Source organism: Tachypleus tridentatus, chromosome 5 (genome assembly GCF_004210375.1).
Source record: "Tachypleus tridentatus isolate NWPU-2018 chromosome 5, ASM421037v1, whole genome shotgun sequence".
Classification (NCBI taxonomy): Eukaryota; Metazoa; Arthropoda; class Merostomata; order Xiphosura; family Limulidae; genus Tachypleus; species Tachypleus tridentatus.
Window position 1 is genome coordinate 29,780,988 of NC_134829.1, and position 22,262 is coordinate 29,803,249.

General features: G+C 35.1%; 1 protein-coding gene across 7 annotated transcripts in view; it reads left to right on the forward strand.

The window, feature by feature from the left end:
* The window catches only part of LOC143250826 (ankyrin repeat domain-containing protein SOWAHC-like), a 151,606-nt gene that overhangs the window by 40,570 nt on the left and 88,774 nt on the right, over positions 1–22,262 (forward strand). For all 7 annotated transcript variants that reach the window (XR_013028368.1, XR_013028369.1, XM_076501882.1 and 4 more), the window contains 4 exons: positions 851–1,390; positions 9,712–9,873; positions 10,164–10,196; positions 13,226–13,327. Coding sequence is in view for 5 of the 7 variants with exons in the window: in XM_076501877.1 (XP_076357992.1) it covers positions 851–1,390; positions 9,712–9,873; positions 10,164–10,196; positions 13,226–13,327 (837 nt within the window). In the remaining 2 variants the exon portion in view is untranslated. The remainder of the gene's footprint in view (positions 1–850; positions 1,391–9,711; positions 9,874–10,163; positions 10,197–13,225; positions 13,328–22,262) is intronic.

A 22,262-nucleotide genomic window follows, 5' to 3' on the forward strand; every position in this document is an offset into this window, starting at 1 on the left:
AAGTGTTTTCTTGAGGATGAGCCGTATGTCTTGAAACAATAAGAAATATTTATAATATGACAAATAATAAATATTTCATTCATCTTTAGATTTAAAACTTATTATTTACATTTGTCTATGTGGCTGTGTTATATTAAAATGACTGTGAGCCTTCACTTGTGTTTGTTTCTGTGGACTCTTAAATAATCTTGACAGGTGTGAAGGCACACACATATTTTCCATTAGAAAGCAGAAGGGAAGGACTATGGTCCTGAAAATCAGGTTTCAATTCTCATCTTAGGCACAGCACAGACAGCCCATTGTGTGGCTTTGTACTTAACAACACACAAGGCTCGAACTAACAAAATATAAAATTGTACCAAAATATCATGGATGCCAATGTGATACACTTTTCTTGGTAAATAAAACTTTATATCCTATAATGTTCAAGAGTTTTAAATTACATCTGTTTGTTATTGTGTTTATAAAATTAATTTTCATTTGTAGTTAGTGTAGGTACACCAATTGCATGATAAAGGTTTTGTTTAAGGTATATATTTAATTATTCTGGCAGAATTGTACTTTGGCAAAATTATTTTTATGTTATAAACTTACTGAATAATTTAAATGATGATTTGATGTGTTTGTAATAAAAATGTGTTTTTATTTATGTTTGTAAATGTGAAGGATTACATTTTGTTTGATTAGTTGGATTTAGTAGACAGAGTAGTGATCTTCACAGGCCAAATTTGCTTCTGTGTTTTATTTACCTTACGTTTTGTATAAAAAGAAGTATTAGCATTTAGGATATAGTACTAAAAAGATGTGTGAATATTTGTATCAACAATATAAATAATTTTTTCTAATCCAGGGTATTAAGTACTTGACATTAAAGAAAAAGTACTGGGAGATAAAAATTTGTGATGAAGAATTTGATAAATCATCATCAAGTTTGGAAAATTTGTCAGGACTGAAGTCCCCTCAAATGTACAGTGTGAAACATCAAGGAAGCCCTGCCTCTGATGATGGAGGAAGCAGAAAACATCAAAAGAAAGTAGAGAAAATGTCACCAGATCTGAGCAGAGCATCTTCCAGTTCTCCTGAAATGCTTGGAAGTTTACAATCTCCCCATAGCCAGTCAAGTCCAAGTATATTAGAAGCTGTTATGCTAAGTGCTGTAAGAGCAGTTAGTGAACCACCTTTGGGAACTCAAGTGCCTTGTCATGTTGTCAGTAGTCCAGTTGAATTACCATCTTCACCAATCTCTAGGCCACAGAATATGGATATGCCACCAAACCAGCCACCAAAACCTCCTCCTCGACGGAAAAGTCACGGAAGAGGGAAGGAAAATAGAGGAGCTAAAATTGAGGAAAGGGTTAAACAGTTCAGTGAAGATGGACAGCTAGCACAGGTATGTATGAATATGTCTAGTAACACCATTTGTACCTGTATTTATCAAACTTTCTCCAAATCAATACATTGTTAAAATTTTGTTAATATTAATAATATACAATACTAATATTGCAGATGAGCTACTGACCAAACCTTTATATGCATGTTTAACAGACCATGAAACTGATTATTAACTTATAACAATCTGAATGACATTTTTAATCTGTTTTTATACCTTTATATTTATGAAGTATGTTTTCAGCTAAAGTATTGTTTTGATATACAATTTATTTTCTTATTTGCATTATTTTTTAGGACTTTAATATAACACTGTGGTATCACATAAGTAGTGAATTAAAATCACCAGAAAACAAATTCTAATTAAAGTTAAAATATAGAAAAAATGTGTCAAATTAATTTGCCAACATTTGAAACTATTAGGAAAAGAATTTTGTTTATTTATTTCATTGTCTGTTTTACAACTTATTGTGTTGTAAGTGGTGAATAAGACATCAAGTGTTATATAGTTGTTTGTTATTTTATTTACATATATATAAATTCAAAGAAATGAAACTTGGTAGACAGAGGGCTGTTTGGAGCCACGGCTTACCAATAAAAAGTAATATTTTAGGTTGTGTTGTGTATAGTGTTCTTTCACTTAGCTTAGATTATGCTACAAGATGTCAATACCAGTAGGAGACCCATGGTTGGGCCATTGCCTGGGATCAAGGTCATCCATAATTTGTCTTGGACAGTGTCATTGATCTACCTTTCCTTTTATGCTAACTATTAAATTATTTATTTTTACTGTAAAACTTATTTAATTTCCCATAAATTATTTTTGAAAGGAAATGTTTGTAAAAGTTGTGAAGAAAATAACATTTTATATGTAAAGTTAGGAAAAGTGGGCTTTATTTATATCTCAGTCAAAATGCTAAAATATAAGGTTGATTAATATTTTTAGTTATTTAAGTAAAAATATGCCACAATTTTAGACTTAGTGTGATAAATATTTATAGAAAAAAAATGTCCATGATTTGAAAGAAACAGATGTTAGGTTTGAATAAAAAGTTAATATAAACCAATTAATTACTGAGAAATTATTTCATTTAATAGACTAGCCATACAGCAGAAAGTCCTCTAGTAAACAATTTCATGTATTGTTTGTTAAAAGAGAACATCCTCAAGTTTGATCTTAAAGATCATTTTCAAGATTTCAACAGTTATGTGAGATCAAAATTTGTGTTTTCTGAATTACATGTCAATTGACATCTATTTCACTAACTATTTCAGAAAATATGACTTAAGAAATGGTATTCACCTTTTTGCAGAATAAAGAGTTATTACCTTGTACCAATACTAAGAAGTTTATGCATGCCACAAATCTTGAACAGAACTCCAACCATTATATATGTATTAGCATATACTGCTCCAGCGTATGATGTATTCATCATTAGACAAGAGCCCTCCACTATTAGAGGGGCAGCACATCCTCCAAATCCAGTAAACCCCATGAGCTCATTCTGTTTTTTTTTAGACTTGTTCAATTCTTAGTATTAAAAATGTTATGCTATGTTTGTATTGCATTTGTTACTTGTCAGCTTTCATTTCAACCTTATATAAATATTCTTGTTTTATACTTAAGTATTTTTACTTTATATTATGACAAAGAAATCAAATATTGGTTTTGTGGATGTCATTCCAAAAATAATTTTTATATCCACATTTTTGATACCTTCTGAGATCCTGACATTCCACAGCAGGAGTTGTATTTCAGTAGCAACTGGAGACACTTATGGTTAATGTTGATACCATTTTTGTGCACCTGGTAGTTAAGTCCATCTTATCTTCATCTCAGATCCAGGATTCTCATCTTTCTGCTCTTGTTCTTTAGTTGTTGTTTTTTTATGACTTTGACAAATTATTCCCATCACCTACCTGAGCAATCAAAGCAGAAAAAGACAAATGTGGGGTTACTTGTTCCCCATCAAGAAGAGGAGAAGCAGAAATGAAGGTTATTAGGCTACCTATCTCCATGAGACTCCTGCTACAATTCTTTTTTCCCTATCTATTGATATTCATGCTCAGGACGACATTTCTGTCTCAGATGTGCAATGACTTCCAGATGTCTTGTTTTCCTTGACTTCATATATCAAATTTTATAGCATGTAGTGGAGATTGCTCTAATATCTTAAGGCTACAGTCTCTTAAGTTCCTTCTTCTAACTTGAGTATCTTCCCTTCTCCTACTTCCCTCTATTTACATTCTTATTCTTAACTCTACTATTTTGCTGTTTATCTATACTAATTCTTTCAGAAGCTCTGTATCGTGACTTCAACAACTTTGTTGGAGATAATCACACTTATCTCTTCTCCATCTTGATTCTGATCTCACCTTCTGTAGTGCCCCAGTTAGCTTGGCTTATTTGTGTCTGGAATTTGTTTAGTTGGGTTGTCTTACCTTTTGGGTTTCCATATCCTACGGTCTCATCTCAGGGACGTTGATCTGGCACCCTTCTTTTCAGATGATGTTTTTATGGGTGCTTCTTACACTTACAAAATTTTAGCTGAGACTGCTAGTCAGTCAGCAATCATCTCTGCATCATTGGATCTACATTTCCATTATTGTTTGAATGACTGACTCTTTCTTGCTCTTTCCAAAGAAGCATTCTTAGGTGTAACTTCCATTTTATCTTCCAGAGTCATATTCTTTAGGTTGCCCTGTGTAGTTATTCTGTGTGTTGTAAGTGAACAGTGAAATTATGTCAGCTTCTGTAGTGATATTGTGTGCTGTAAGTGGACAGGGAAAGCATGCTATCTTCAGTATACAGCTTGTATGGTGTAAGTGGTCAGTGTTAATTTTGTATTCTCTAAGTTAGAGGTGAACATATATCAGATGCTGTAGTCAGTTTGTATGCTGTAAGGATTAAAAAGAAAGAAGATATCAGCTGGGTATAGTCACGTTGAAGGTAGTGAAATCATTTCAGCTTCTTTACTAAGTTAGTTTTCTAACCAACAGAACTTTGAAATGGTTTCAAAGAAACTTAATATATTATGCAAGATATTGTTAATAGAAATTAAATCATAAATTTATGACAATGCAATTTATGAGGGTTTCTGCACCTCTAAGAATGATTGAAATTCTGTTTGACCTCTGTGACCTTAAAAGTTACCACCAAAATAAAAATTGAAGATATCATCTGCAGACATCCTTCGGTCATTCTTTGAGTGATAAACCTAACATGAATGCAGTTTTTTTCAATGTTGTAGTCGTATAATTCTGAAATATTTTATTTGGTCTACCACTTGGAAAGTTTTTGAAAATAATTAAAATGTTACTCAGATGATCTAGAAAAGGTATTTTTTGAAAAGCAAGTTAAGCAAACAGAGAAAGAAAAGAAAAATAGCGAATTTTCAGAACAATTTACGAAACATTAGAAACAAGTATTCAACGAATATTTAATATGAATGTGTCCAGAGCCATGTTAGATACTGTCATGTTAAAAATACAAATAAAATCATTTTTAGGGCTCTGTATTTAGATCTAGTATCAATACCATCAACAAATTAAATCAACTTTGCAAACCATTGAAAGAACGGAATCAACCAATGAGGATGAAATTACACAGCAGAAAATTATTAGTATTAAAACATACATTACTTATCGTACTTGCTTCTGTGTATGAACGTCAGGTAATAATTGTTGGAATAAATTTAATGGTGCGTGTATATCATCCAAACTGATCTGAGAGTATTTTGTGTACTGCCGACTGTAGGGAGTGTTAATCCACTTTGATATTTGGCGCCAAATCCGACTGTTTCCATCTATACTGTATCTAGCGTACTTGACCAAGCAGCAAGTTGCCTGTGACATTAAAAATGTTTTGAGAAGTCTTATTAAGCTAAATTAATGAGGTCGTCTGTTTGTTTTTTGTCCGTTAGACAACAGAAGTGATCATTAATGTGAACTTTATAGAAACGGGCACCGCCCTTGTAACGGAATATCCTATCTTGAAATATGATTTTTTTTTGTTGCGCGACGGTGGAACATGGCAGCATATTAATGTTGTCGCATTATTATTTTGTAACAGCACACACACACTATCTGATAACGTTTGTTTTTTTTTCTTTTTTATAATTTCTCTCTCTATTTACACTAAGTAGGTGTGTGTAAAACCTAATAAAGGTAGCGTATAGAAACATAAATGAAAATGTGTAGAAATGTTAGAAGTACATTATTGTGAGGTTTACACAAGCACACATGTTTATAGGAAGAATGCATTATAATAAGGTTTAAAGATCAACAATAACTTAGCATGTTACTTTTGCACATGATTGAGGGTCACTCTAGTGTGTTACGTGTGTATTTGATTGGGATTTAAGAATCAGACTAACATGTTTTTGTTTTTTTGCACATGACTAGAACATGTCTTTTTCAGGTAAAGGCGAAGAAGACAGGCCAATGTTCTGTCAAAACACATAGTATGTTCACCATGAATAAAAAAATGCCCTTAAATATCGTTGTGTGCCTATCTAATGGTGGTCACAGTACAGTTGTGTTTAACAATAAACAAAAACAAAAATTGCATTTAATAATCAGTGATGTCGAGAAACCCACTTGTTGAGAAATTTATATGCAAAAACGGCTCGATTGGGTTGAGAAAATATTTTACATAGAAGAGCGAACAACGTTTCGACCTTCTTCGGTCATCGTCAGGTTCACAAAGAAAGAGGTAACTGACCGGAAGCTGACCACATGTTTGAAAGTGGTTGTGTAACTGTGTGTCGAAACTGAACAAATTACTACTACAAATGAAAAAAGCCAACACAATTTCACAAACACTTTATTCCTACCTACGTAAAACCGACTCACGCACACCGCAAATATACGGCATCCCCAAACCTCATAAACCAGATTGTCCATTACGACCAATAATGTCCACATATGAATCGTTTAATTACAATCTTGGTAAATACATAGCATGGGCATTCTCCAAATATGTAACATCAGTCAGCTCATTCATCAAAGACTCTTTTAATTTCAAGTCTAATCTAAATCAACTTAATCATAAAGCCTTAATGGCCAGTTTCGATATTATATCCCTCTTTACAGAAGTTCCAACCACTGAAGCCTGCAAGATAGCCTTAGAACTCTATATCCGAGACCCTAACCCAACTATAGAAATTCCCAGTAACCAGTTAGCAACCCTCATAGAATTCACCACGATAAAGACAAACTTCATGTTCAACAACCAAAACTATATACAAACAAATGGCCTAAGCATGGGCAACCCAGTATCACCAGTTCTAGCCAATATTTTTATGACACAAGTTGAAACACAAGCAATTAACACAGCATTACATCCACCACTATACTGGTACAGATATGTAGATGACACGGTTGCGGGATTCAAATCTACAGAACATTTCCTTAATTTTTCAATCACGTTAACTCTATACATCCCAACATTAACTTCACATGTGAACAGGAAGAAAGCAATCAAATATCATTTCTTAACCTCAAAATTACAAGAACTGACACACAATGCAAAACAGAAATCCACCGAAAAATCACCCATACTGGACTATACATTCCTTGGGACTCAGCACATGAAACAAAACAAAATCTCAACATACTAAGAAACCAAATAAACACAGCCATAAAACTATGCTCACCAAATAAAATTAACGATGAAGGAGACAAAATAAAACAATACTTCATCAACATGAATAAGTTTCCTCCACAAACCGTAGAAAACATTATACGCACACACCTAGACAGAAAGCAAAATCAACCAACTAAAGTAAATACAGCTCACGAATAAAAAAACCACGAAACCATATACTGCTGTATACCATATATTCCTGACGTCAGCAAACAAATAACCAACATTTGGCAAAATTAGTAACAAAATATGACATTCCAGTTAATACCAAATTTATTCAAAAACCAGGCACAAAACTGAGGTCTATACTATGTAAAAACTACACTGACAAACACCACACCAACATTATTTATAAAATACAATGTGATAACTGCCACGACTTCTATATTGGAGAAACAAGTAGAAAAATGGAAACCAGATTCAAAGAACATAAAAAGTCACCTTCACACGTTTTCGAACACTGCAAGTCAAATAAACACAACATAACCATAGAAAACACTCAAATACTAAATAAAGAAACAAACATAAACAAACGCAAAATTAAAGAAGCCTTACTTATACAACAACTTAAACCCAAAATAAACCAATATAAAGGAACGCCTTTATACCTATATTAATATAATAAAATAAATAAAATTATATATTCAAACATCTAATACCGCCCTCTACATTTCGACACACAGTTACACAACCCCTTTCAAACATGTGGTCAGCTTCCGGTCAGTTACCTCTTTCTTTGTGAACCTGACGATAACCGAAGAAGGTCGAAACGTTGTTCGCTCTTCTATGTAAAATATTTTCTCAACCCAAACGAGCCGTTTTTGCATATAAAAATTGCATTTAACAGTTCTTTGCATTTTCGTTTGATGGTGTTCTGTTATGCATTTTATTTGAAAATTATACATATTTAAACAACGAGATGAATACCTAGCTGGCCTCAAGGGTAATAATTCTCCTGGTTCTTAAACGAGACCTGAAACTTTAATAAACGCTTTCGAATAGTTTACTATTCATTTTCAAGAGAATACATCTTTCAAACTCCAGACAGGCGCAGTCCGTGAATTATCAAACTATAAGGTTTTATATCTTATAGCCTATTGTAATAAATTAAAATCAGTTCATTAGAATTGTTATGAGATGTAATGGTAAGTTTATTTTGGGAACCCATTTTATACAATATTCTCGCTTAACGTGAATTAATAATTTTGTTTTTTATATGTTTAGTTGTAATTGCACAGCTCCAGAAATCACTCTAAGTTGTTTTTGTCTTTAGCAAAAATTAAATTAAAGACAGGAAAATTTATTTTTTGCATCTCCTTCGTAGATTTTTCTTTAGGATTTCTTCACTTTATTTATTAAGAGATTTGTCACACAAAAACTATGTTTTAAGCCTAAAGACGTGATTTATCAATACTTTTTAACTAATGTGTTTTATAAATTGAGTATATATCTTAAACTTATTAACTTGTGTCACAAAAATGACTTTTTTGGAGTCACGTATATCGCAAAAATCTCTAGAATATAGTGGCTAACTTAATATGCGTTCAATAACATATATAAATAGTACATCAAGTCCCGTATATGATGTGTGTTTTTCGCTACCCGTGGTAAAAAGTAACGTGTAGTTCATGTTCAGATGTCGATGTGTAACTGACTGAACACCGCCCAACAGGGGCGTGATATGCAATGTGTCAGCACTTACAAATGTGCTTCTTACAAAGCATCCTTAGCATTTTTGCCTTACTTGGCACGGTATACAAGACACGAGTAGCGCTCCCATTTTCCCTTTTACAGTGAATGCTGAAAAAATCAAATTAAAAATGACAAAAATAATGTAAATATAACTCGTATTGATACGAACGTTTTTCTTTGTAATTTTCCTATGTCATATATTAACGCCTTTCACGAATTCAGTTGATTTCTGTTGTTGTGATGTGTATGTTCTAAAAAGTTTACTATGTGTGCTGGCGTTGTTAGTGTTTAGCATTTGTTATCAGTGCCAATCATTTTATATCTGTCTTGTTCATGGTTTTTAACTACGCCACGATGTATCAGTCCGCAGTTCTGTTACGTGCTCGTTAAACACGTGCATGTGTTTAATGTAGAAATGTATATATTTAAATTTGACACTTACAAACTTATAAAACTGCAGAAAGATTTTTCGATAAGTGCTTATATACATACATACATTCATACATGTGTGTGTGTGTGTGTGTATATATATATATACACACACACACACAGACTTGGCGCTGCTGGACTTTAAGTGATATTGGAAAACTAGCTATGGGTCGTCTGTAGCACTATCGGTTTACTTGTACACGAGATAGAGGTGTCTCCAGCGAAAAGCAAGTCATCAAAACTGTATCAACAAACAGAAAAGATCACGTGTGGCACACGGCGAACGAACAGTATGTCCATTTTTAACGGCTGTGATGTGCATATATGTCGTGTTAATCACAACAACGTTGCAGAGCTGCATGCAAAACATGTACTCCACGTAAGAACTACGCCAGGATAGTGTTAAACCATGCCACACGAGTCCTTTTAAAATGTTATACAAATGGAGAATACTTAGGTAGCCCAACAAAGAAGTGCAGAGTACGGTTTTGAATAGATGAATTTTCGATTCATACATAATTTGCTATGAAAATTGAGTGTTTCTTTTTCTTAAGGAAAGTCCGAAAGAAAAAAACCTCAGTGATCTGACCGTTAGTCCAGGAAGTGTCAAGGAGCGTGCTCAAAAACTCAATAAAATGGCATCAGAGTCGGACCTAACCTTTAAGCTCACCCCTGTTTCGGGGCTCACTACAACAGGAAAAAAACGAGAAAATAGGGTAGGTAATTGTAGTGTATTTTATGTAAAACAGTGTTAGGTCTTGAGTCTTCTTTTTAACGTTTTGTAGCAATCAACTCTAGTTAAAATAATGATTCACCCGAGTTGTTGCATCTGTTACACGCTTTATTTTTCGTGGTGTTAGAAATACATTTAAAATGTATAGATACATCATAGCGTAAATTAGTGTTTTTCTCAGTAATTTCACACAATTCAGATTTTATTTGTTGTTGCTTTTTCTAACAGTTTTGGTTGTAACCTTGTTTCTCTCTCCCTTTTTTTTTTTTTCAGGGTTCAGACTACGACGATTCTTCTGTGAACACGGTAAATAAACTAGTTAATTTTGTTTACATCCGAAACCGTTGTTATTATTATCATTAATCTATTTAATTAATGGGATTTATAGATAATGGTAGAAAAGTCGTGTATTAGCTAACTCAACTATTCACACGCGAGTAAAATGGGATATTAACTGTGTATGGTACGTCGTGAGTAACAAAATGTAAATAAACAAGTCTTCCCAGGTGAACTCAGCATCATCAGGTACAGAAGAGAGCAGATAAAAACAAACTTCACTTGCGTTCTGATGATCGTGGATAAATTGTTGGGATTCTCTTAGATGGATACTGTATTTGTTGCACCGACGTGTAATGTTACCAGTGATTTTAATATGTCCGCATCAAAAATCCTGAGAGACAGAGGGCGATGTCTGATGATATACAGTTGCATCATAAAATGTTCGCTAAATATTTTTTGTTTTTTCAATCAAACGATCATGTGCCTTACTGAACTCCGTTGGTTGTTTATGTTTAGTTTTAATGTAAAGTACCATTTTATTGGAATTTTTAAAATTTTTAGTTAGTTTGTGACTTGCTTTAGCTTTTCTGGCTGCATATTTTCGAACCAGGCGTGGCTCAATTTGTAGTTTGCCAGACTGGTAATTCAAAGGTTCAAGGTTTGTATTCTGTTGCTGGAAAATAGCATCCTGAATTTCAGTATATTAGATCAAAATATCTTTTGAGTTGGCGCTGGGTTACCTTCCCTCTAGTCTGCCCGTTTAACATTATGGATGGCTAGCTTGGTTAAGCTGTGTGTAGGTTTACGCAACTTCTGAAATATGGAGTCAGTTCAGTGTATTAACTATCCGTTTTATTCTGGAAATTCAAGGTCGAATGACAAAATAATATTTCGTTTTCCCAACCCCTAACTTCCCGAGTTGTATCCCGAGAACGAAGAATAGGAAAACCCATGTGGCAGAAGATGTATTCACAAAGTTGGTAGTTTGGGAGTGTTTTACACCCTTGTGCAAATTAATTGAAACAAATGGTCATTTTACAATATTTTCAGCATGGCGGCCGGTGTAGGCTTGCTGGACCCGCTGATTTCCTTTAATAGTCATTTTTTAACACAGACGGCATCATTACCTGTGTTTTGCAGTATGGTCGATCTATTTTTGTGATATATGACGAAATTTTGAGGAATATTACGTCATTCGAAATTGCGTTAGAAGGGCAGGGAGACCAGTCAAAAAACAACTTCTTACCAACTTAATGAAGAAAAAACGTTATCAATTGGGTCTGAACTACAAGAACTGGATGTAAGAACAATGGAGGAAGGTGTTATTCAGTGACGAGACTCGTTTCTTCGTACAGGGTCAAAGAAGTCTGCATGTTTACAGATCTCCATGTGAGAAACTTCGAGAATTTCACATCAATTAGTTTGTAAAACATCCCTTGAAGAAAATGTTTTGGAACATTTTTAGCTACTATGGCGTCGGAGGCTTACATGTAGAAGGTATGATGTGAAGATCACAGTACATCGAAGTTTTGCAGAGAAGAGTTGTTCCAGAATTGAAAAAGAGATTTCCAGATGGATCTGGCATTTTTCAGCAAGATCTGGCTCTACGCCACACATCGAAACTTGTGATGAATTTTATGACTACAGTGCAAATAAAGATGCTGGACTGACCTGGAAACTCTCTTGACTTAAATCCTATTGAAAATCTTTGGATGATTTGTAAAGAAAGACTTCAGGGAAAAGACTGTATTACAAAAGATAAGCTTATTGAGGCCATAATTGAGGTGTGGTACCGTGATCCAAAAATGAGTAAAGATTGCAGTCAACTTGTGGACTTGATGCCAAATCAGATTAATGTTCTACTGAAAAATAAAGGTGGTAATATCATGTATTAATTTGTGAGTAATTTTTGGGTTCTCAGTAATAAAATGCAAAAAATTGAAAAAATCGTAATTTTCGTCTTGTTTCAATTAATTTGCACAAGGATGTAGTTCAGGTTACCAGATTATTCTAGTGGGTTTGGTAAAAACTGCAACTATTTATTTGACCGACCAGTGGGTAACAAGTGTATAACGGCATTGTTTATTTACTGCCATAAAGGTTGGAATGATGGTTGATAAGAGCCCAATCACGATGAGAAATGTGTTTGTTTTGTTTTCCAGAACGTTTGATGCTGTAGATTTAAGTTTTTGAAATTACTGTTGTATAGTTTTGGCAAGATGCTCAATATACCTTATTTTATGATTATTTTGCAATTCTATGAGCTGTTGTAAATTATTTAAAAATCTATTTTGGTATGACACTGATTTTCAACAAGAACTTGTTAGGTCATCAAAACAGGAGACAATGAACAAGATGTGGTTTGTGAAGTTTTCATTATCATTTCTTGGAATTTTTCATGTTTTGATGCTAACCATGATAAGAAAACAGAAATGAAAATAACAAAAAGTATAGTCTAGCATTGCATATTTTCCACAAATTTGTCAGTACACGTCCAACATAAAAGTGACACATGAGCCGTATGAGTGTTAGGTGTTATTGATTATATTTTTATTACAGCATTACGCTTGTATGCTTAGTCCACTTGTACAAATAAAAACGGTGCGAAGGAAACACACCCATGTTTCATCAATACAGAAACAACTATTTCACTGTAACATTTTTTTCATTTTGGATACTTTGATTTAAAGTGTTACATAGATCATAAATTGTTCATTGAGTTAGCTCATGTTATAAAAGTTGCTGAAAAAAATGAAATGTAGTATCTACAAGTTTTGCAGGTAATGCAAATAAAGCTCTGATTTGTCAGTTTGTATTAGTTAGTCATGTTATAATGTTGAGGTTTATAGTACAGTGGGCTGAACATCCATTTTATGAAAGTCTTTTTCTTTCAGTGGAATCAGAAATAACAACCTGTAGTTATGGACAGTTTTCTTACAAAAATACCCAGTTTGTTAAGCTTTTTACTTATATCAATTGTAGAGAACTTGGTAACCATCTAGTTGTTATTAAAGAAGAACTATAATGTATTTTATGATATTAATTACATCTACAAGCTTGACCCGAGGCGTCGAGAGTGGATTTTAAAAGCAGCTCAAGCCGACTATCACTCATTGATTCGCCTTTTGAAAGAAGAACCCAAGTTGGCATTTTTCAGGGTAAGTACTTGCAAATATATATGTATATACATGTTTGTTTACAGAGGTGTTGATATTTGATATGACCTTTAAAGTATTAGCTTATTTGGTTTTTAGATGCACATACAATTTGTATTTTAGCAAAGCTTTAATATGCACAGATAAGTCAAGAAAGAGCAATGCACAGTATTTCTATTATACAGGGTGGTCCAAAATTATCTTTTCTGTTTTAAAATTTAATAATTAAATAACTAAAGGAATATATCCGTGCAACCCTTAACAGTCTTGTAGGCCAACTCAAACAGTTCTTCTTGATGACGGGAAACCCTCTTGAAATAAAAATGTATCTCAGAACAGCTGGTAAGGGTATTAACACTTTTATTGATAAGGAGAGAACAATGTTTTGACCTTCCTAGGTCGAAATAAATAAATAAAAGTGTTATTACCCATACCAGCCGTTCTGAGATTCATCAAACAGTTTTTATTGACATGTCAGCAGATTTATGTGTGTGCACCAACAGTAGCTCTCAGTATGTCTAAACGATCTTCTATTGCACACCATATTTACTGCAGTATGTCCACAGTTACAGTGGTGATGGTATCTATTATCCTGGTCTTTAGCTCCACGATGTTTGCTATAAGTGTATGATGCACGATGTTCTTAACATACCCCCAGAGAAAGAAATCTAGTGGAGTGATGTCTGGGGAATGCAAAGGTCACAGGAATTGGCCCACATTGATCTATTCATTACCTGTGGAGGACTATCCTACTGGAAGATTATCTGTGGTTACATTAATTCCAATTGTGTGAACACAGATTGTTCCAGCTTGTCAATGTACATGTTCTTGATAACAGTACTTTCTGCAAAAATGAAAGAACCAATAATCCTGTCATACATGAGACCACACCACACATTCACCTTTGGGATATCACACACAGGTTTACTGGTATCATGGGGGTTTTCCAAGCTCCAGATGTGGACATTAAGACGAATCCTTTTACCCAAGGTATGAAAAGTAGCCTCATTGTTAAACAGTACATGAGCTAGAACTGGGTTATCTTCATCTCTGCAGTTGAGGAGGTTCACTGTAAATGTCTTGTGCTGTGATTTATCATTTGGTTGCAGTGTCTGTAACAACTGAATTTTGTAAGCATGCAGGTGAAGTTCTGTGGGAATGAAATGGAATAGGGATGTTTTTGGCATGTAAGGTTCTAGTGAAGCATGCCAAAGCAATTTTCTTGGGATACTCTGAAATGATTTGTGTGCTAGTTCCATGTGGTCTTCACTGATAGAGGACTTTCCAGCTCCCAGTCACTGTAATACAATGCTTGTCCTCAAGAGCTTTTTCTACCACTCAAAGATAACTGGCTTTAATGGTAGTTCTTTCCTTTTTGGGCAAGCTTAATTATGCTGCACCACAGTCACTAACTTGGTTTGTGCAAGCCAAATGACTCATTACGCTTTTTCTTGCGGAGTTTTTATTTTGTGGGGTAACACTACTTGGTGTAGTGAAAAAAATATGTGATAATAAAAACTTTGAATTTAACTAGAAGATGTTTGAAATTGCATAGCTGTATATCTTTATAAGTATAAGTATAAAATAGGAACGATAATTTTGGGCCATCCTGTACTTCCAGCTATATCTCTTTGAGTCACCAGTAGGCTCAAGATAACTTGCACTCCAATAGATTGACTTCTCGTTGGCAATTTCTTTTTTAATCTTGTTTTAATTTTGTGCTTAATATTAGGGTTTAATACCCATGGTGGGCACAACACAGACAGTTCACTTTGTAACTTTGTGGTAAACAACAGACAGGCTTTATTTTCACATGTAAAATAGTCAGAATTTTCTACATAAACATGTGCAGTGATGCACTGAGAACAATTCTTCTCAGTTGTTTCTATGACTTTTGAATGTAAATTGTACACATGAAGTAATTGGAGAACTAATCTTGTATATCACAGACCACTCACATGCTGGTACAAGGTATATAGATGTTTTTTAACAGTATGTTTACTCTTAATTTTCATGGGACATTTACTTCTTTTTCTCTGTATATTTAGGTTGGTTACTTTATGTGTCCTATTGTTGATTTGTGTTTAACCTCAGTTGTAGACTAAACAAACATTTCATATCTGTGGCTCAGCAGTAAGTTGTGTCACAAAAAGGTAAAATTAATAGCTTAATCCCATAATTGTCACTTTATAAATAGCCAAGAATGTGTCTGATGCTCTTTTCATGGGGTGTCCATGGGTCCTGAGAAGGGGTGGAAGTGAGAAATGTATTTCTATAGCTTTGGGGAACAAACTTTTTATTTAAAATTGTTATCAATTTTTAAAATGAGTCATTTTATCTACAGAAAGTTGCTTAATTTTATTTCAAATATATTTTTTACTGAAAAATAAAGGTAGTAATAAATTTGTGAGCCAAATATTTGATGACTGCTAGAATGGTGATCCAATAAAGCTAAGCCCCCAATCCTATGATTGAACTAGAAAACAATATTATTTATTTTTTCAACTCTGTGGTTATTTGTGGAAATTGATGGATGTGCAATAAAATACAAAGTTAAAAAACTTTTTTTCCTATTTTGACATCAAGTACTTAAAATATACATAAGAAAAATTTAGTAATCATAGTTTTTGAAACTGTAGAGCTTTATAGCTATAGGTACCCAATTAGATAGTTCTTAGGCCTAATGGTTAGCAAGTTTGACTGTGAATTAAAAGATTGATGTTTCATGGTCTTTTGTTTCGAAAACACATGGGTGTGCTATAAGAGTGATGGTCAGATTCCACTTTTGAACCAAACCAAACCCGTGAGTTGTCAGTGAGTGACTGCTGTTGATTAGCTGTCTTCCCTCTGATCCATCCAATCAAGATTAAAGATGGCGATTGACATTTGCCTTTTTGTGTAGCAAATAAACAAAATATTTGTTTTTAGAATTGTATGAAGTCAGCCATTCCAAATGTTGCAAAGTGAAAATAATTAGTTGTTCTTTCATAAGAAGTAATTCAATATACATTCAAAGCATTACACAAGAAAACTTAAGTTAAACATTGAAATTTGAAAATTCAATTTTTTTTTCAGTTTCAGAAAATGAAAACTTTCAACTTCTGTTAGTATACAAAATAGGCTAAAGATTTGTAGTTAAATGTGACACTGTATTTTTGTACATTCATACATGTGATTTATGCTCTTTAGATAGATTATTAGTGCATTGTTTTGTGATGTGTGAATTCACTCAGTTTTAATTTAATGTGGGTCAGCCATATTTTAATGGTGAGCATGCCAGATTGTGGATTGTTTAGTTTATGATTTGCATCTCATTTCCAAAAAAGAGCCTCATTCTTTTAACCTTTGTGACTTTGGTTATGTTATTAGGAGTGACATTAAATCTCATATTCACTTAGATTTGGCATTTTTTACATTTGTTAAGAAATTTACCGAGAAAAACAGATAATTATGTTGTTTTGTCAGTGTTCAGCTGCATATATCTTTGTGATAAGGTATTGTAATAAAAAAAAGAATACCTTTATATTCATTGATACAAGAAAACTAAAAGAGCAAGAAATATTAGAGAAAGAAAACACTGCACCTTGAAACAGTATTATAGATATTTAATTAGAGGAGGGATTCTGAAAAGCATGCTTTTTTTCTACAGCACTGGTGGAGACATGGTGGAAAGCATGCTTTTGTGTGAAAGAATAGTGGAAGCATGGTGGATTAGATTGCTTTTTTCTATAGTAGTAATAGAATATCATGAAAGAACATGCTTTTGTCTGTAGCAGTATCAAAAGCGTGATGACAAAGTATGATTTTGTCCGTAGCAGTACAAGAAGCATGATTGCAAACGTTGCTTTTGTTTGTAGTAGCTGAACTGTCATGAAAGAGTGTATTTATTATCTACATAACTGGTAGAAGTATGGTGGAAAGAGCAAACTTGTATCCATAACAGTGGTAGAAGTATGGTGGAAAGAGCAAACTTGTATCCATAACAGTGGTAGAAGTATGGTGGAAAGAGCAAACTTGTATCCATAACAGTGGTAGAAGTATGGTGGAAAGAGCAAACTTGTATCCATAACAGTGGTAGAAGTATGGTGGAAAGAGCAAACTTGTATCCATAACAGTGGTAGAAGTGTGGTGTAAAGGCATATTTATGTTTACAGCAGAGATGGATTTTGGTATCTATAACAACAATGATGCCCCAACCTGTTACCAGAATTAGTTATGTTTGGAGAACTCCAAGAATATGCATGATTGGGTTATATTAAATGTGATATAGTGAAGTTGTAATATTTGTGTTTTGGTTCTGTAAATCATTTAGATGCTGTGAAAGTGACTGAGAGAGGTCTGAAGCATTAGGCCTGATGCTATGAAACAGACAGACGAAGAGAAAGGTTTGGAGCTTCTGGTATGATGCCATGGAACAGATGGATGAAGAGCTGTAAAGCATAGGTGTGTTACTGTGAAACAGGTGTATGAAGAGGTGTGAAGCACTAGACTTGTGAGCTGTGAATTAAATTGATGAAGCACTAAGTGTGCAACTGAAACAGACTGAAGAAGAGACATAATGCTCCAGACATGATGCTGAGAAAGATGAAAAGTTGTAAAGAAAGTGATGCAGTGAAACAAACAGATGCAAAACTGTGACACTGTGGGCGTGATACTGTAAAATAGACAGATGGAGAGGTGTGAAGCACTATGCATGTGCTGGGAAATAGGCAGATGGAAAAGTGTCAAGCACTAAGCGTGTAACTGTGAGATATGTAGAGAAAGAAGGATCTAAATTCAGCGCTAGGAGTGACACTGTGAAACAGACGAAGAGAGAGTTCTGAGCGCCAAGCGTGATGGATGTGCATTCATCAGTTTCAGTCCCCATACGTAAACTAAATGTTTTGAGGGAAATTAACATTTGCTACATAATTAGCGGGAAAAATGTGTACAATCCCATTGGTGACATACTCGTGAACAGGGACGTTTTCGGCGTATCTAGTTATCAAGGTTTACGTTAGGTGTCGTGTTCCTGTAATCATTCATCTCCTTCATCCTAAAATAACTAAAGAGCACATCTCTGCTACGGATGTCTTAGTGTGAAATTAGCCAGAGGTCTTTTGTTGGTAAGATTAACTTTATTGTTAAGACCGACGGTTTTTGGGTTTTTTTTCTGATGAAAACGTTAATATTTTAGAATGACATGTTGAATATTCTGGCTTCCGTCATCTTAAATCATGCAGTACCCTTAAGAATAAAACCGACAAATATTTTCCAATAAATACACATTTTTGTTAAACAAAATAAGATTGAACAGTTTTTTCTTGTGCGTGTGGATAAGCGATCATTCTTAAATGTATACATTCATAATTTTACTATATTTATTCATGTTTCTACATTCCATATAATCTTCATTAACAGATGACCGCTTGTATCCATATGCTGTGTTTCGACTTGAGAGACTAAAGAAAAAATTCGTTGAATGTTTTTTTTTTAAGTTTCTTTATATACGGCGTAATGGAAATTCTTACATTATGCAAATATTGTTTAGCGAATTACTTGTTACCAAAGTAATATTCAGACTGCTTGAGACAGCAAATGCGTTTTGTTTTTATAATTATTATTTTTTTGCCATCTCGGGACATCTTTTAATTTCTCAACCTCTCTGTGTGTGTGTGTGGAAAGGGGGTCGTCTTATACTGTACGTTTCGTTTAACAAGCACAGATGACGACCGTTATGACAGATCGCTATTTAGAATTCCTCATGTCACATGATTTGAATGTGTTGGCGATCAAACCTTTACCACCTCGTTTTAGTTATAACGCACTATTAGAAGGTTTATATGCTGTCAAAGACGTTATGGTTCTCGACTTTAACTGGCAGAATGAATATGATCTGATGGATTTATGAACCCCAGAAGCCATCAATCGAGAATCATAAACGCTCAAGGCGAATAACGATACAGAAGCTTTCAAACGAGCAATAATTAACCACGATTCACCAGAACTATCGTTTTAACTATTCGAAATGCTTATCTGTGTACAACAGCGAACAAATATGTTGAAAGCTTTCAAATAAGTGTTGACCAACCATAAAATATCAGAAGCGTTCGAAACAAGTTTAGAGCACTTGACATATTTGACAGTGATCGCGTATGCATAAGCAGCATGGCATGAATTATATGAAAACGATCTTATGTTAATGTGTAATACGTGCAGCACACAGATTAGGCACAAACATCCTAACAGAACCAGTCGTATCATTTAAGATACAACAAAAAGGTATGTATGATAAGGTTGTTTGTACTCAAAACATTTAGAAAAGGATCTAGAGGGTCATTTATGGCAAGTTAATGATGTTTGATAGACTAATTTGATATAATTCTTTAAATATTTATTGTTTACAAAAAAGGAAGAGGAGACAAGATCCTTAACGTTTGGGCTTCTACGTTGCGATAACAGTGACCTAACCTGACCTATACTTAATACACGTTGTCCTCGTAGAGGTACTCTGAATTTGGACTACTGTACCAGTGGTGTACAGATGTAGAGGTACTCTGAATTTGGACTACTGTACCAGTGGTGTACAGATGTAGAGGTACTCTGAATTTGGACTACTGTACCAGTGGTGTACAGATGTAGAGGTACTCTGAATTTGGACTACTGTACCAGTGGTGTACAGATGTAGAGGTACTCTGAATTTGGACTACTGTACCAGTGGTGTACAGATGTAGAGGTACTCTGAATGGACTACTGTACCAGTGGTGTACAGATGTAGAGGTACTCTGAATTTGGACTACTGTACCAGTGGTGTACAGATGTAGAGGTACTCTGAATTTGGACTACTGTACCAGTGGTGTACAGATGTAGAGGTACTCTGAATGGACTACTGTACCAGTGGTGTACAGATGTAGAGGTACTCTGAATGGACTACTGTACCAGTGGTGTACAGATGTAGAGGTACTCTGAATGGACTACTGTACCAGTGGTGTACAGATGTAGAGGTACTCTGAATGGACTACTGTACCAGTGGTGTACAGATGTAGAGGTACTCTGAATTTGGACTACTGTACCAGTGGTGTACAGATGTAGAGGTACTCTGAATGGACTACTGTACCAGTGGTGTACAGATGTAGAGGTACTCTGAATGGACTACTGTACCAGTGGTGTACAGATGTAGAGGTACTCTGAATTTGGACTACTGTACCAGTGGTGTACAGATGTAGAGGTACTCTGAATTTGGACTACTGTACCAGTGGTGTACAGATGTAGAGGTACTCTGAATTTGGACTACTGTACCAGTGGTGTACAGATGTAGAGGTACTCTGAATTTGGACTACTGTACCAGTGGTGTACAGATGTAGAGGTACTCTGAATTTGGACTACTGTACCAGTGGTGTACAGATGTAGAGGTACTCTGAATTTGGACTACTGTACCAGTGGTGTACAGATGTAGAGGTACTCTGAATGGACTACTGTACCAGTGGTGTACAGATGTAGAGGTACTCTGAATGGACTACTGTACCAGTGGTGTACAGATGTAGAGGTACTCTGAATTTGGACTACTGTACCAGTGGTGTACAGATGTAGAGGTACTCTGAATTTGGACTACTGTACCAGTGGTGTACAGATGTAGAGGTACTCTGAATTTGGACTACTGTACCAGTGGTGTACAGATGTAGAGGTACTCTGAATTTGGACTACTGTACCAGTGGTGTACAGATGTAGAGGTACTCTGAATTTGGACTACTGTACCAGTGGTGTACAGATGTAGAGGTACTCTGAATTTGGACTACTGTACCAGTGGTGTACAGATGTAGAGGTACTCTGAATTTGGACTACTGTACCAGTGGTGTACAGATGTAGAGGTACTCTGAATTTGGACTACTGTACCAGTGGTGTACAGATGTAGAGGTACTCTGAATGGACTACTGTACCAGTGGTGTACAGATGTAGAGGTACTCTGAATTTGGACTACTGTACCAGTGGTGTACAGATGTAGAGGTACTCTGAATTTGGACTACTGTACCAGTGGTGTACAGATGTAGAGGTACTCTGAATTTGGACTACTGTACCAGTGGTGTACAGATGTAGAGGTACTCTGAATTTGGACTACTGTACCAGTGGTGTACAGATGTAGAGGTACTCTGAATTTGGACTACTGTACCAGTGGTGTACAGATGTAGAGGTACTCTGAATTTGGACTACTGTACCAGTGGTGTACAGATGTAGAGGTACTCTGAATTTGGACTACTGTACCAGTGGTGTACAGATGTAGAGGTACTCTGAATGGACTACTGTACCAGTGGTGTACAGATGTAGAGGTACTCTGAATGGACTACTGTACCAGTGGTGTACAGATGTAGAGGTACTCTGAATGGACTACTGTACCAGTGGTGTACAGATGTAGAGGTACTCTGAATGTGGACTACTGTACCAGTGGTGTACAGATGTAGAGGTACTCTGAATGGACTACTGTACCAGTGGTGTACAGATGTAGAGGTACTCTGAATGGACTACTGTACCAGTGGTGTACAGATGTAGAGGTACTCTGAATTTGGACTACTGTACCAGTGGTGTACAGATGTAGAGGTACTCTGAATGGACTACTGTACCAGTGGTGTACAGATGTAGAGGTACTCTGAATTTGGACTACTGTACCAGTGGTGTACAGATGTAGAGGTACTCTGAATGGACTACTGTACCAGTGGTGTACAGATGTAGAGGTACTCTGAATGGACTACTGTACCAGTGGTGTACAGATGTAGAGGTACTCTGAATTTGGACTACTGTACCAGTGGTGTACAGATGTAGAGGTACTCTGAATGGACTACTGTACCAGTGGTGTACAGATGTAGAGGTACTCTGAATGGACTACTGTACCAGTGGTGTACAGATGTAGAGGTACTCTGAATTTGGACTACTGTACCAGTGGTGTACAGATGTAGAGGTACTCTGA